The sequence below is a fragment of the Hydra viridissima genome, unplaced genomic scaffold, assembly GCF_058129835.1.
Source record: "Hydra viridissima isolate aposymbiotic clone 2 unplaced genomic scaffold, HvirCarnegie_v1 scaffold_1, whole genome shotgun sequence".
NCBI lineage: Eukaryota > Metazoa > Cnidaria > Hydrozoa > Anthoathecata > Hydridae > Hydra > Hydra viridissima.
In genome coordinates, this window is record NW_028324300.1 from 7,663,082 (window position 1) to 7,677,826 (window position 14,745).

The following is a 14,745-nucleotide window of genomic DNA, read 5'->3' on the forward strand; positions in this document are numbered from 1 at the left end:
CGTATATTTTTACTTTCCTACTATGAAGCAAAATGGAAATCATTAAGATATTTAGTTACTCACAATTACAACTTTGTTAGTTTTACTGCTTATTTTAAATTGTATAAATACCCGAATAAAATGTTAAAATATTAAACTTTGAAGTGAACTGTCCGATTTACGATATTATTATAAATTTAATTTAATAATGAATGAACTAAATGTGGATTTTTCAAGAATACAAAATGTTCCAACAAACTTGGAGGCTCATTTAATAGAAGAAGTGAGAAAATTTCCATGTTTATGGGACACAACAACTCGCGCATATAAGGAAACACCTTTAAAAGTTGAAGCATGGAGGCAGATATCTACTTTATTAAAAATAGAAGGTAGCTATTTATTTTTCCAAGTAAGTTTAAACAAAAATTTCTAAATAATAAAATGACGTAACCTATTTTACATAACGTAACCTATTTTTTTTTTTTTCTTTTTGTGTGTAGAAAAAACTTTGACTTCAGCATGGACGAAATTGAGAGAAAATTTTCGTAGATGCTTGAATCGTCAAAAAAAGGCTACCATGTCTGGAGCTGGTGGGGAACAATTACCATCATGCCAATTCTTCACAGAATTAATGTTTTTGAAAGATGTCATTGGGGTAAAATCGACTAGTTCAAACATAAAATGCGATATTTTTGCAACACAACATTTAGTTGAACACAGAGGACTTGAAAATATAGACAATTCCATTAGAGCATCAAGTTCAAGAGATAATTTGACTTTAGTAGAAAATGAAACAGTTATAAATTCAATTACATCACCTCAGATGATTATCTCATCGCCAAATCATATGAAAAGAAAAATGAAAATTGACCCATTACAAGTTGCTCTTGAAAAAGCGATAATGAATGATGTGGAGCAAAATAAACTGATGAAAATAAATGAAAATGATCCAGATGAGTTATTCTGTAAAAGCTTAGTAAGCTCTTTTCATAATCTTTCAAAAAAGAAAAACAAATTAGCAAAAATAAAAGTTATGGAAATCCTCCTTGAAATGGAAAGTGACAATGAATGAAAATGTAAAATTTAATTTTCAAATAAAATATATTTCATATACGAAGATGTTAGTTATTTTTACATTCAATATATACATTTAAGGTAAACAATAAAATACTTCAAAAATAAAAACAAATAAAGCAACTAAAAAAACTATATATATTCATATATATAACACACACACACACAGATATATATATATATATATATATATATATATATATATATATATATATATATATATATATATATATAAAGGAAGAGGAATTTCATCTTTGATCAAATGTGTTTTGAGTATGAGTAACCATATCATATTGCCATGGAACCTGTCCTTGGGGAGAATTAAAGAAGTCTCGAAATGATTCCCTCACTGCCTTTGCATCACGAGTATAGTTATTTGAGCCTAATGGTTTTTGTAAAAGTGTTATTCCTTGGTAATCAGAAACATCACTTCGCCATTCACCAGCTTGCAAACCAGATGGTGTTTCATAATCAACAAATTTTGAAGGGCAATATTGATTTAATGGTTCAAACTGACGACCATGCATAAGGTAGTTATGCAGAGCAGTGGCAGCTTTAGTCACGTTAATTACAATATTTTCTTTTGCAATAATTGGTTTGCGAAAAATTCTGCATCTTGCTGCCAAAATACCAAAAGTATTTTCTATTGTTCTGCGTGCACGTGCCAATCTATAGTTATATATTCTTTCCTTCAAAGATAATATTTCTTTAGGGTATGGCTTCATTAAATAGTTTTTGAGGGGAAATGCCTCATCTCCAATTAGAACATATGGCAGTTTTACGTTTGAGCCTATTGGTTCATAAGGTTCTGGGATATTTAATAACTTTGATTCAAAAGCAATTCCCATTTTACTATTTCTGAATACACCACCATCACTGTTTCTACCAGTATCACCAATATCAACAAGTGTGAATTCATAGTTTGCATTACAAATAGCCATCAGAACAATAGAGTGAGATTTTTTATAATTAAAGTAGAACGAGCCTGATCTTGAAGGGGCTTGCATAACTATATATTTCCCATCTATAGCCCCTATGCAATTGGAGAAGTTCCATTTCTTCTCAAATTCGTTTGCTATAGATCTCCATTCATTTTTGTTTTTTGGATAGCTAATATATTCCATAGCCAACAAAATAGTCCATATAGCAGTAGAGGTTTCGTTTATTATTCTTCCTATGGAAGTCGGACTTATTCGAAACATACCAGATAGGTCTATTTGTGAAGTGCCTCCAAAAATATATCTCAAAGTGACCATTAAACGTTCACTCGCTCCAATTGTCTCGCGTCTGAGGGAAGATTTTGTAATCGCCGGTGCAATTAGACTTAACAAATGTTCATACTTTGTAGGTGTCATTCGAAAAAACTTAAAAAAGAATTCGTGATCGAAAAGTTGCATATCTTTTATAAATAAATTGAATGCTCCTTTTGTTTTTCTTTCTCTAAATAATTTTCTGACCCAAAAACTTTTTTTATACTTTTGCCTTCTTTTGATTTTTAAATAATTCAGTAATAACAAATGTAAAGTTCTTCTGCTAAGAATCGATAACACCGCCATTTTTATTATTTAGCTATCATTACTTAAAAGTGAAAGTTAAAGTAAAGCAAGTTTGACCAGTGCAAGTGGAAATGAATATATCCCATCCGATCTGTCCATATTCGTTTTTTTTCCCATCCCTTTCCCTACCCGTAGCAAAAAAGGATGAGTGGAAACTCACCTTAATTTTGAAAATTAATCACTGCGTATGCTCAAGTAATTAATTTTCCCATCCCTTTCCCATAGCAAAAACGGATGAGTGGAAACTTACCTTAATACATAAAATGAATATTAATACAAGAAAGTAAAAATAATTTGTCACAGTTTTAAAGAATTTAGCAAAGCCAATTTATGGCAAACCGCAAGAATAACTAAGAATTTAATATTAACATAATATGATTTACCAGCTATATATAACCTTAATTTTATTTGACAAAAAATAATGGGTTATTATGTGCTTTTTATGATAAATGAAATAATATATGAAATATTAAAAAAGAAAACATGAAATATCTGCCGCATTTTGTAATATAATTATAAATTTGAATCATTTTTGAAAAGGTTTTGAATTATCAAATGAATTATAAAATAGCCTAGTAAATGAAGGACTTAGCTGGCGAATGAAGGACCAAGGAATTTAATCAAATCAGATCTTGATAAAAAGGTATATTTAAGCTTTTTTATATTTAGCTACACTTTTTTTTTAGTAATTTTAAATTTATCCTTACAGGTCTATTTTATCATTCACAGACTTTGTTTACACGAAAAAAGTTCCCAAATTTACAAATGTTCATCTTAGAAAAATGCTAAAATCTGCTCGTGCCGACAACTAATTTCCTTTATCTTGGTGTAATTTGTTTAGTAATTTGTCAACACGTAAAGCAGTTACTTTATTATGAACAGTCTTATTGAACAAATGCTATAAAAGTTTAAACTAATACTTAAAGATTAAACTGTAATAAGTTGCACGTCTATTCTTATACGTCCATGCTTTAATTCGTTCCTTAATTGTGTTTTTAATTACGTCTTTATATCCATTTACGGAAGAATGAAAAGAATTGTGTGGTTTAAAATTATTCGGTCAGACAAGAAAATCAGTTGCGCACACTGTTAAAGTTAGAACTTTTCTCTGTGATGTTCCAGCAAGATCATTTTTAAAATGGACTGTTGCTCATACTGGATATTATTCTTGTGAAAGGTGCATTATCAAAGGTTCTTGGGAAGGAAGAGTAGTAATGAAGTTTAAAATAGTTTAATGAAGAACAAGAATTTTGCAAGCGAACAGATTACGATTTTAGTCGCCAGTCTTATAAGTAACATCAGAAATATAAAGTCTCCTCTTATAGCTACTGGTATTAAATATGTTTCCGGATTTCTGCGTTGACTATATACAAAAGACCAACTAATAATTCAAAAGAATTTTGAATTGTTTCCGTAAAGGCCCTATGGCTAGGTTATTACAAGCACATATTTTACAGATTTCTGAGAAACTAATCGAATTTAGAAAATACATTGTTCGCTGATGATAAATTTCAACATGGATAGACAGAGAGGCGGATAGAGAAATTTTAAAGAAACCCCTCTTTATAAATGTATAATTGGTTAGTATTTTCTAACGCTGCTTTCCAAAAAAACAATGATTTTCTTGATCTATTACTGCTTCAATAATTTTCTCTATTTAGTGGATGTCCAAAAGACATCTAAAGGAATCGGAGAAGACAGTCCATAAATTTATTCAGGGTGTGTTAAAAAACGCACCAGCATCACGAAGATCTTAATAAAATTTTATAATCATGTACTATTTTTTTTGTGGATGCTGTGAAGTGTATTTCTATAATAAATCATGTCTCTTTTTTCAGTTATTGGATTTGGATAGTTTATAAATATTCACACCTTTCTATTTTCTGTTACCACCTTCCAGTCTCCTTCTAACAATATAAATATATATATTTATGCTGTATTGGCAGGAGACTGAAAGGTAATTTATATATATATATATATATATATATATATATATATATATATATATATATATATATATATATATATATATATATATATATACACACACACTTCTTTTTAAGCCGTCATTAATACGTGTTTAATAAGGCAACTTTAAAACGAAATGACTTGTTGATGTCTTAATGCAAATTTAAGACGTTTTAGTAAAGACGACTTACTGTGTTTCATCAAAGACCAGTTCAAGACATCTTTAAGACCAATTTCAAGACGTCTTCAATTTGTCTTTAAGACAACTTGTTGTTGGGTGGGTATATGTAAACTAAATTTTATTTGACAAAAACTAATGGATAACACACCCTGTAAAAATGACAATTAATACCAACTTCATGTCCCCTGGAAACCCTTTTAAGGGTAAATAGTATATGGGTACAAGGTTCACCACAAGAAATTTCAAAATCAAAAATGGCCGTCCGACCGAGATATTCACATTCAAAGTTTTTGGTCCATAGTTCTCATTTTCGCCATATAGATATTGTCAAAACATAACATACTTTTTTGTTTTTTTTCTATATTGAGAAGCTTTTTATTCCTACTAGTAGAAACAGCAACTGTTTGCAGCATTGGCACCACAATCATGTACTTGGCAGAGTGGATATACTAGGGTGTAAGTTTTAACCATATCATGAATTTTAAGCCAAAATATAAAACGAACAAATACAGGTAACACACGGAATTTTATTCTGGTCAATTCATTTCAGCATGTATAAAGAACAAATTCTGATGCTAAAATTTCTGTCATATCGCGATTGCAAGGTCCGCATAATTTCCAGACTGTTCTATTGATACCAGGGCTGTGCTGACTGTCCTAGGTGCATGGTTACGGCTGACTGTCATTGCGCATGGGATTGATTGTATGCTGCTATGAGATTGTCATGGCGCTGAAACTCAGCCTTCACAATTTTCAAAAAGCGGTTCTAAAGATTTATCACAGCTGTTGCCATAATTTTTTCTTCCTAAGAATTTCTTTTGATTTTTTATAAAGGCTTCACGTTCCAGAAACTTATGAAAATATCAAAAAAGTCTTGGCCTTCTTCATGTTGATTTATATCAATACATTTAGCTAAATTAACCCAATGAGAAGGAACCACTGACTTGGTCGGTAGACCTTTTTCAGTTGTAATGACACTATTAAATAGCCTGAGATTAAAAAAAAGGACTTAATGCAACTAATGAATGTATCAAAGGCAAATACACATGAAGAAGTCCAAAAGTCTTGGCCTTCTTCAAGGTACCTTTTATTGTTTCTTATGACCTAAAGATTGCCAACATCATCTGTGGAATCCAGGCACAATTTAGTAGTCTCCCTTGCTGCTGGTGTCAAATTGCATCAACAGATCTTGCCAATTTTGGTGCCTTCTGAACGATAGGCTCCACCAAGAAGTGCTTCAAAGCTTTTGAATTAACAGGATGCAATGTGAAACAAGCCCGAGAGTTCAAAAAAGTTGTTCACCAACCAATCCTTTCAGGAGATGAATCATAATTGATTCTTGATCTGATTCCACCCATGGAACTGCATCTCATGTCGGGAGTTGTAAATCATATGTTCTAGGGCTTGGTTCAAGTGTGGCCAGGTGCCAAAGAATGGCCTTCAGGGTTGCACCTTAGCATGCAACCATACCATGGGGGTCAGTTCAACAAAAATGAATGCAATTAGCTTTTGGAAAATTTTGCTCTGTTGGAGTCTCTTGCACCCATGGACAAAGCTCAAGAAGTGGCAAAGTTCATTGGTGCACTTCAAACACTTCATGCTGTTGTATCAGCCTGTTTTGGAAAACCATTCGGAAGCCAATTACAGTCAGAAGATTGAGGCATTTAAATCTTCCAAGAACTAGGACACCGAAAGCTTATGCTCTTTTCCTCCATGTTCCTCAATTGATTTCGAGAAATCACTGTTCTTTTGGACTCTTTAGTGAAGAAACAACCGAGGCATTGCATTCCAACTTTGCTAATTATCGACAGCAATTCAAGAGGGACCAAACTCATCCTGATTACTATCTTCAACTTTTGCAATGTGTTGTGGACTTAAACAGTAAACATATGTGAATTTATGTGGAATGACAGAAATTGTAGCATCAGAATTTGTTCTTTATACATGCTGAAATGAATTGACCAGAATAAAATTCCGTTTGTTACCTGTATTTGTTCGTTTTATGTTTTGGCTTAAAATTCGTGATATGGTTAAAACTTACACCCTAGTATATCCACTCTGCCAAGTACATGATTGTGGTGCCAATGCTGCAAACAGTTGCTGTTTCTACTAGTAGGAATAAAAAGCTTCTCAATATAGAAAAAAAAACAAAAAGTATGTTATGTTTTAACAATATCTACCCAGCAAACATGCTTTCAGCGGACCGTGATGCGTAAAGCCGCCGCTGGCCAACTGTGATGCCTAATGCGGATTGCCGCTGCTGGCTAACCGATGATGGACCGTTATCTCGATTTTGTGTTGGCTTTTCGCCGTTGGCTGAAAAACGGCAAAACGCTTCGTTGTGGATACGTTTATAAATCGGCATGCCAGCTTCGGTAAACACATGGCGATACATTATAGTTTTACCAACACAAATCCAGAGTTGGATTTCGGATAGCGGTAAGCTGTCACGGTAGTTTCGCAAAGGACATTTATTATGCGCAAGCGCATTACGTAAAAACAAATTGTGCATTTAAAACTGTTTTTCCACTAGCCTCGAAAACGGAGAATTTAAAGGTATTTTCAATCTTTAATATATATGATACTAAAGTATTAAATCTCACTAATGAACTATTTTTTTATTAAAATACGTTTTTGTAATTAGAAAAAATCAAAAGTAACAAAAAATGTCACGCCTGAAGCTTTAATTCACCTGTAAAGTTGACCGAGATTTTATCGCGGATTTTACAACCATTTTTATTCCTTAATAAAACCTGCGAAGATCAATTTTTGAAATTATATATCATTGGAAAGAATAAGAGTTAAGCTATAATATCTAACACAGTATTTTTACCAGTCATTTTTTTGCATAAAGATGTGCAGCTAAGAAGATGAATAATATTTCGATATTTTTTCACTAATCGTAAAACAATATGGCTGACTTATTTCGACAACATCTTAAAGTAACTTTATGCAAACATATTAAATATATATATTTGTCATACATAAAACATAAAATTTGTTATGCAGTTTTCTTTCTTCGAGGGATGATGGGCGGTTGTAATGACTTTGCCATTATGTTATTTCTTATGAAATGGTCTCTCATAATACTTTCTAGTTTTCGTGTACCAGACATGCTCGAGTATATTCTTTCGATATTATTAAATTCTGCATGCATACTCTCACCACCTTGCTATCCATATAACCCAAGACCTACTCCCCATGTGCTCAAAAATACTCCCATGTGATTCTCTAACATATGCATTTTGGGAGTTATTGATTCTTTTAGCCAAGTGCTTCGAAAAAACTTCATTAATTCACATACCGCTATTTCTACAAAAAACACTTAACTAGTAAATGTAAATAAATAATGGAAAAATTTGTCTTTAAACAATAATTTATTAAATATTTCTTATAATAGTCAATAAACTTACCAAAACTCTTGATTTTTTCTTCGCTGAATAAATGACATGAGATCATTTCATTGTGACACTTAGAATAGTTGTTAAACAAAATATTGAATTTTCGTTGTATGTTAATCGCCTCTACATGAATTGGATGTTTTTGATATTTTATATGATTGAAAACTACTAGGGGAATAGAGTCACATAACTTTTTTATGTTATCAACCTGAAAAATAAAACAAAAATCATTTGTGTAACAAAAGTTTTTATTATATGCATAGGCTTTATATGCATAAATACGTATATAGATTGCAATATATTTGATCAGGAATGTTAATTGGAATTTATAATTTAATGTAGAGATTGTAAAAACCTGCATAACATGCATAACAACTTTTAACAGATTTTATTTCATGAAAATACAGATTTATATTTTCATACCGTACCTTCAACATTTTATGAACATGATTTCCTATGAACTATGATATGCTTGACGTTGCACTCCACACGACTGTAAAACAGATTCAATTCCTTTTCTTATTGGCCCAATTCCTTCTAATAATTCAACTTTACAGCATTCTGCAATTTGTGCCTCTTTAAAAATTAAATATAAATATTGTACAAAAAATCCAGATAATACACTCCATAAAGTAAAAAAACAATGCTCTAAAAATAAATAAGTATTTCCAGTACTATTTAATAAATACTTTTTCTATTCTCTTTGATCTTAACAGTGCAGTTCTCTCTGTGTACATTAACCGCAAGTAATCTGAATTTTCAGGGTTACAAAGTACTTCAATGACACTTGTATCTTGAATAAGAAGAATTTTATTATTTATATCATCAATAGCATATTTTAACTGGTTTATCTCTACTTGCTTTTCAACATATTTGTCAAATTCACTTGAGTCAATGCGTTTATCATTTATTGCAAGTAATCCAGCTAGTTTGATATCAAGAAGATGACATTCAGTTTCTAACATGTGAAAAAATTTTAGAAATATTCCCAATGAGATGTAGAGAGCTGGTATTGCTATCTGTAAAATGATTTAAACAATCCCATAATAGTTAGGTGTGTTATAAAAGATATATATATATATATATATATCTTAATAAAATTTCATATACAGTAACCTTAAATACTCTACCTGGTATACCGATTCCTACCAATACGCTTGAGGGGCTAATGAACAATAAAAAAAAATTGTTGTTTCATTAAAAAAATTATCTTTAATTTTAATTTTAAGTTAACAAATAAAATAATATTTAAAAATGATATACTTATATGCCAGGTTGGAAATCAAACTGTGAAACAATCAGCAGCTTAAGGGCAATGGTGAACCTTTTGCAAACAATAAGCCTAAGACACAAGTGCAGATCAGAAAAAGAATGAATCAGAGACAGAACACAGTAATAAAAATATAATTTGATGAACTAAAATATAGTTTGTACATTTAACATCATAGCACATTTAACAACCATAGCACGATATAATATACTATTAAAATACCTTGAAAAAATATAAAGAAAGCCAATTAATTGCTTGAAATAAAATGGTTTAGTAAATAAGTATATAAGTTTTTCAAACAGTAGACAGACTCCAGAACTTATATTTTGGATTTCTTTCAAAAACAACATTGAAACAAATAACATTAAAATAATAATATCTATCTTACTTTATTCACTGGTAACATTTAATATCACGATCAATTTAAATTCTCATTAACAATCTCATATACAAGAGGTTACAGCAAATGGGAATGAACATGAAAAACATGGAAACAGTAATATTTATTACACAAATGCTTTACTCCCGTGAGTTTAAAAAATAAAATATTTAAAAATATATTAAATATTGTAAAATAAAGATAACAAATTTGTAAATAAAGATGTTTGTTTTATTTAAAAATGTAATTCCTCTTCTGAACTAAAAAATGCCTCTTTATTTAATGGCATTGGAAAACTTTATTTAATGGCATTGGAAAACTTGATGTTTGTCCAAAAGCTCATTACTGAAACTTATATAAATTGTTTTATTTACTAAACCTGATATATATTAAAAAATACATATGGGGCATTCCACGTCAAGTGGAACCACCCATCCGACATCACCGACTCAGATTTTGATGAAAATTGGCTCACATGTTGGGCATATGGACAGAAGAAAAACATGTAAATTTTTTTGACTTAGGTCAATTATTTCCTAAGATATGACCTTTTAAAGTTTTGACCTTTTCACTTGACCTTGGTTATTTAAAACGTCATAACTTTTTTTCTAATATACTTAGGAAGTTGATTTTGGTGGCAAACAAAAGCTCTTGCATAGACGAACAACTTTGTGTCTATACAAAAAAGTGATAAGTTCAATAAAAAAAAAGTTATTGGTCATTTGGTCATTTGACCTTTGACCCTGGTCAATGGCAAAGGTCAAAGGTCATACTTTTTTTTTTAAACATTGCTTTTTCTATTGTGGATGTGCCATGAAAAAATCTTTTTGGGATTCCCACAAACAGCTTTAGGATTAACGTTAAAGTATAAGTAGGTTCTAAAAGTTTAATATTTATTGGCCTTACAAATGCAATATTTTAAGGTCATTTTCTGTAAATAGCCTATTGTAGATATATATTATTAATTATTTCCTTTTTTCCTTTTATTTTCTAGGTTGTAATTTAATTACTAGTACTATATATACATACTAAGTCAGTATTAAATGATATGAGGCTTAAAGCTATAAAAGTATTAAATGATATGAGGCTTAAAGCTATTTAAAAAAATCAATTCATTTCCATTGAATTAGTCATCAAAAGACAACTTAGGAAGAAGTTTTTAGCAACTTTCAAATTAAATTTAGATTAAAAGTGGCATTTCAAGCGCAAGTGAAAGAGTTAAAGAAGAGACAGCATTATTGTTATGATCCTTTCCAACACCATAAGAAAAAACAATATAAAACTTTGAGGGTAGTTACTAGTCAGCAGGTAGCTATGTATCCCTCAAAACTTATGGCTGGAGCAAAATTATGTGATACTTGCCGAAAGAGGATCACTGGCTTACCTTCCGAAATAGGAATATGTGATGATGAAAGTTCTGCAAATTGTAATACAGAGTTAGATTCTCAAGGCAGTTCTAGATCTCAAGATATTTGTAGTGACGAGGGAGATGAAAATTATCAGTGCCAGGATGTAGAAATTTCAATTTTTGATAAATCCTTGTCGTTTTTGGGTGAGTCACCCTTGGATAAACGCAAGTTACAAACTGTTAAAAGTTATATTCCGGAGAAAAAGAAAAAGCTTAAACAACTTGTAAAAAGGTTAGACCTTTTATCTCCTTATTCAGATGCTATTGCCATTGATACTTCAGAGGATGATGAATACGAAGCAACTAAAAAAAAAGTTTCCAACATATGTGCTGATGACATTGTTAAAGTGCTCCTGGATAAGTATAAATCAACACAAAGTTTGAGTGAAAAGATCATGATTTTGACAATATTTGTTGCTCAATGGGGTAATCGAAAAGTGATGAGAGAATTCAATTGTTCGCATCGACTTGTATCTCAAGCAAAAGAAGTTTTAATGGCCAAAGGTGTTTTATCAACCCCTAACCCAAAAAAAGGGAAATCACTACCTGTACATGTGAAAGATATGGTAAAAGAGTTTTATTACTCTGACACTGTTAGCCGTGTAATGCCTGGAAAAAAAGATTTTCTATCTGTTATGGAAAATGGGGAAAGAAAACATATTCAGAAAAGATTAGTTTTAAGTAATTTGAAGGAAGTTTATCAATTATTTTCAGAAAAGTATCCAAATATCAGAATTGGGTTTTCGAAGCTTGAAGAGCTACGTCCAAAAGAATGTGTCTTTGCAGGAACAAGTGGTATTCACTGTGTATGTGTATGTACCATTCATCAAAATGTTAAGATCATGATAGTCGGATCACATATGGATGATTTACAACTAGAAGATAAACTAGAAACCCCTATTAAGAACTACAAACATGCTTTGGCTAAAATCCAATTCAATCCTTCCTTGCCAGCATGTCCTCTAGGCGAGTGTAAAAATTGCCCTGGAGTTGCTATGCTAAAGGAATGGCTGTTGCAATGCTTTGAAATTAAAGGAGTTGAAGAAATTGAGTATAAACAGTGGACTACAACAGATAGGTCCCAGCTTCAAACCTTTAAACAGTCCACTGATGAATTTATTGATAGATTTTTAGGGAGTTTGAAAACACTTACTAGACATGATTTTATTGCTCAAGAGCAGGCAAAATACTTAGACTGGAAGAAAAACAATTTATCTGATGGAGAATTTCTGGTTATTGGTGATTTTTCAGAAAATTATGCATTCATCATACAAGATGCAGCACAGGGATATCATTGGACAAATAGTCAAGCAACTTTACATCCTATTGTTTTTTACTATAAATATAAAGGAAATTTATGTCATGGAAGTTATGTGCTGCTTTTGGAATGTAAAACTCATGACACAATTGCAGTTCATCTTTTTCAGCGTAAACTAATTAATTTTTAAACTAACATATTTTAGTGATGGCTGTGCAGCACAATACAAAAACTGCAAGAATTTAATAAATCTGTGCTATCACAAAGAGGACTTTGGTATTCCAGCCGAATGGCATTTCTTTGCCACAAGTCATGGTAAGGGCCCTTGTGATGGAGTTGGAGGAACTGTTAAACGTGAAGCGGCAAAAGCAAGCTTACAACGTCCATACCATGACCAAATAATGACCACTTATCAATTTTATACTTTCGCTAAAGAAAATATCCATGGAATTTCCTTTGAATACCTCACTGCAAATGATTGGCAAATTGAATCCACAATATTGAAGGAAAGATTTTCGAATGCTAAAACGATTCCTGGTACCCAAAAACTTGATTGCTTTAAACCATTATCCACGAATGAACTTCAAATACAAGATTATAGTTTCAGTTCTGTATCTAGAATTGAAAAAATTACGTCACAGAAAGTTAGCCAGCTCAACTTCAGTTCAATTACTGGTTACATGGTTGTAGAGTATAATGAACATTGGTAGATAGATTGTGTGTTGGAGAGCAACCCAGAAAAAAGAGAAGTAACCATGAACTTTCTTCACCCTCATGGTCCAAGTCAACTTTTCTCCTTCAGAGATCCTCCAGATATTTTAATGTTGATTTGAATGATCTTTTGCTAGCAGTCGAACCAAAAACTACAACTGGTCGGTCAAACTTCATTACTTCTAAAGAGTCTGAAAGAGCAAACAAAGCACTTAACTTGCATCATCGTTAACTATTATAGCTTTTTTAATTTATTATTAGCAAATATGTATTGTAATGGTGTAAATATCATGCTGCATTCAGTACTGTACTGCCATGTAGTTAAAACTGCTAAATAAGGCATTTTTGTTACTTTTCAACAATATATATATATATATATATATATATATATATATATATATATATATATATATATATATATATATATATATATTTATATAGGCCAAGTATCACTAAATTATAGTAGATTTGGTATATGGTAGCTATTATATAACTTAGGGCCTACATTCAATAAATTACCTTGAAATACTGTATAATTATAAGGTATTTAAATAATCAATTTTTAGAACCTACTTATACTTTAACGTTAATCCTAAAGCTGTTTGTGGGAATCCCAAAAAGATTTTTTCATGGCACATCCACAATAGAAAAAGCAATGTTTAAAAAAAAAAGTATGACCTTTAACCTTTGCCATCGACCAGGGTCAAAGGTCAAATGACCAAATGACCAATAACTTTTTTTTTATGGAACTTATCACTTTTTTGTATAGACACAAAGTTGTTCGTCTATGCAAGAGCTTCTGTTTGCCACCAAAATCAACTTCCTAAGTATATTAGAAAAAAAGTTATGACGTTTTAAATAACCAAGGTCAAGTGAAAAGGTCAAAACTTTAAAAGGTCATATCTTAAATAATTGACCTAAGTCAAAAAAATTTACATGTTTTTCTTCTGTCCATATGCCCAACATGTGAGCCAATTTTCATCAAAATCTGAATCAGTGATGTCGAATTTGACCAAAAAGTGGTTCCACTTATCGTGAAATACCCCATATAGATACACTGCTGGGTATATTTGGACATTATAAAAAATAGTTTGAAATCAGATGCTGCTAAATTTAAATTAGGAAATAATTGGATATTTCAACAGGATCGAGATCCAAAACACACTGCTTATGTTGTAAAATCATGGTCGCTCCACAATGTTCCAAAACAACTGCATTCTCCTCCCCAATCACCAGACTTCGACCAAATAGAGAATATGTGCGATTATTTAGACAGACAAGTCAGGAAACATAGAATAACAAATGTTAATATGCTAAAAGATATCTTACTAGAAGAATGGAATAAAATTCTGTCTTCTTATACCGAAAAAATAGTGTCATTGATAAATAGAAGATTAAAAGCTTGTGTAATTGCCAAGGGATGCTCAACAAAATACTGAAGATTTTTTAATTTTTCATATTCCTGTTTTTTTATTACAAGTTTCGTTTAGTGTAAGAAAACTTTTGTGATATATTACAAATTCAAAAATTACACTTTTTCAGTTTTACAAATAAATATTT

General features: G+C 31.1%; 1 protein-coding gene, 1 long non-coding RNA gene and 1 pseudogene across 3 annotated transcripts in view; 1 reads left to right on the forward strand and 2 right to left on the reverse strand.

The window, feature by feature from the left end:
• LOC149893156 (uncharacterized) overlaps positions 1-14,745 on the reverse strand; it is a 182,088-nt gene that overhangs the window by 133,925 nt on the left and 33,418 nt on the right. The window lies entirely within an intron of this gene.
• On the forward strand, positions 130-1,208 carry LOC149893165 (uncharacterized). The gene is made up of 2 exons (XM_090068460.1): positions 130-368; positions 480-1,208. The coding sequence occupies exons 1-2, from the start codon at positions 188-190 to the stop codon at positions 1,049-1,051; spliced, it is 753 nt and encodes a 250-aa protein (XP_089924586.1). The 5' UTR covers positions 130-187; the 3' UTR covers positions 1,052-1,208.
• Positions 7,702-9,181, reverse strand: LOC149893166 (uncharacterized; annotated as a pseudogene). Its single transcript, XR_016448415.1, has 4 exons — positions 8,849-9,181; positions 8,588-8,733; positions 8,172-8,367; positions 7,702-8,070 (listed from the first exon to the last, which is right to left on the reverse strand). The product of XR_016448415.1 is annotated as an uncharacterized LOC149893166 (transcript).

Coding starts and splice junctions, on each gene's coding strand:
- LOC149893165 (XM_090068460.1), top strand. CDS start 188: ATGAATGAACTAAATGTGGATTTTTCAAGAATACAAAATGTTCCAACA. Junction 369..479: donor TACTTTATTAAAAATAGAAG/GTAGCTATTTAT, acceptor TTTTGTGTGTAG/AAAAAACTTTGACTTCAGCA.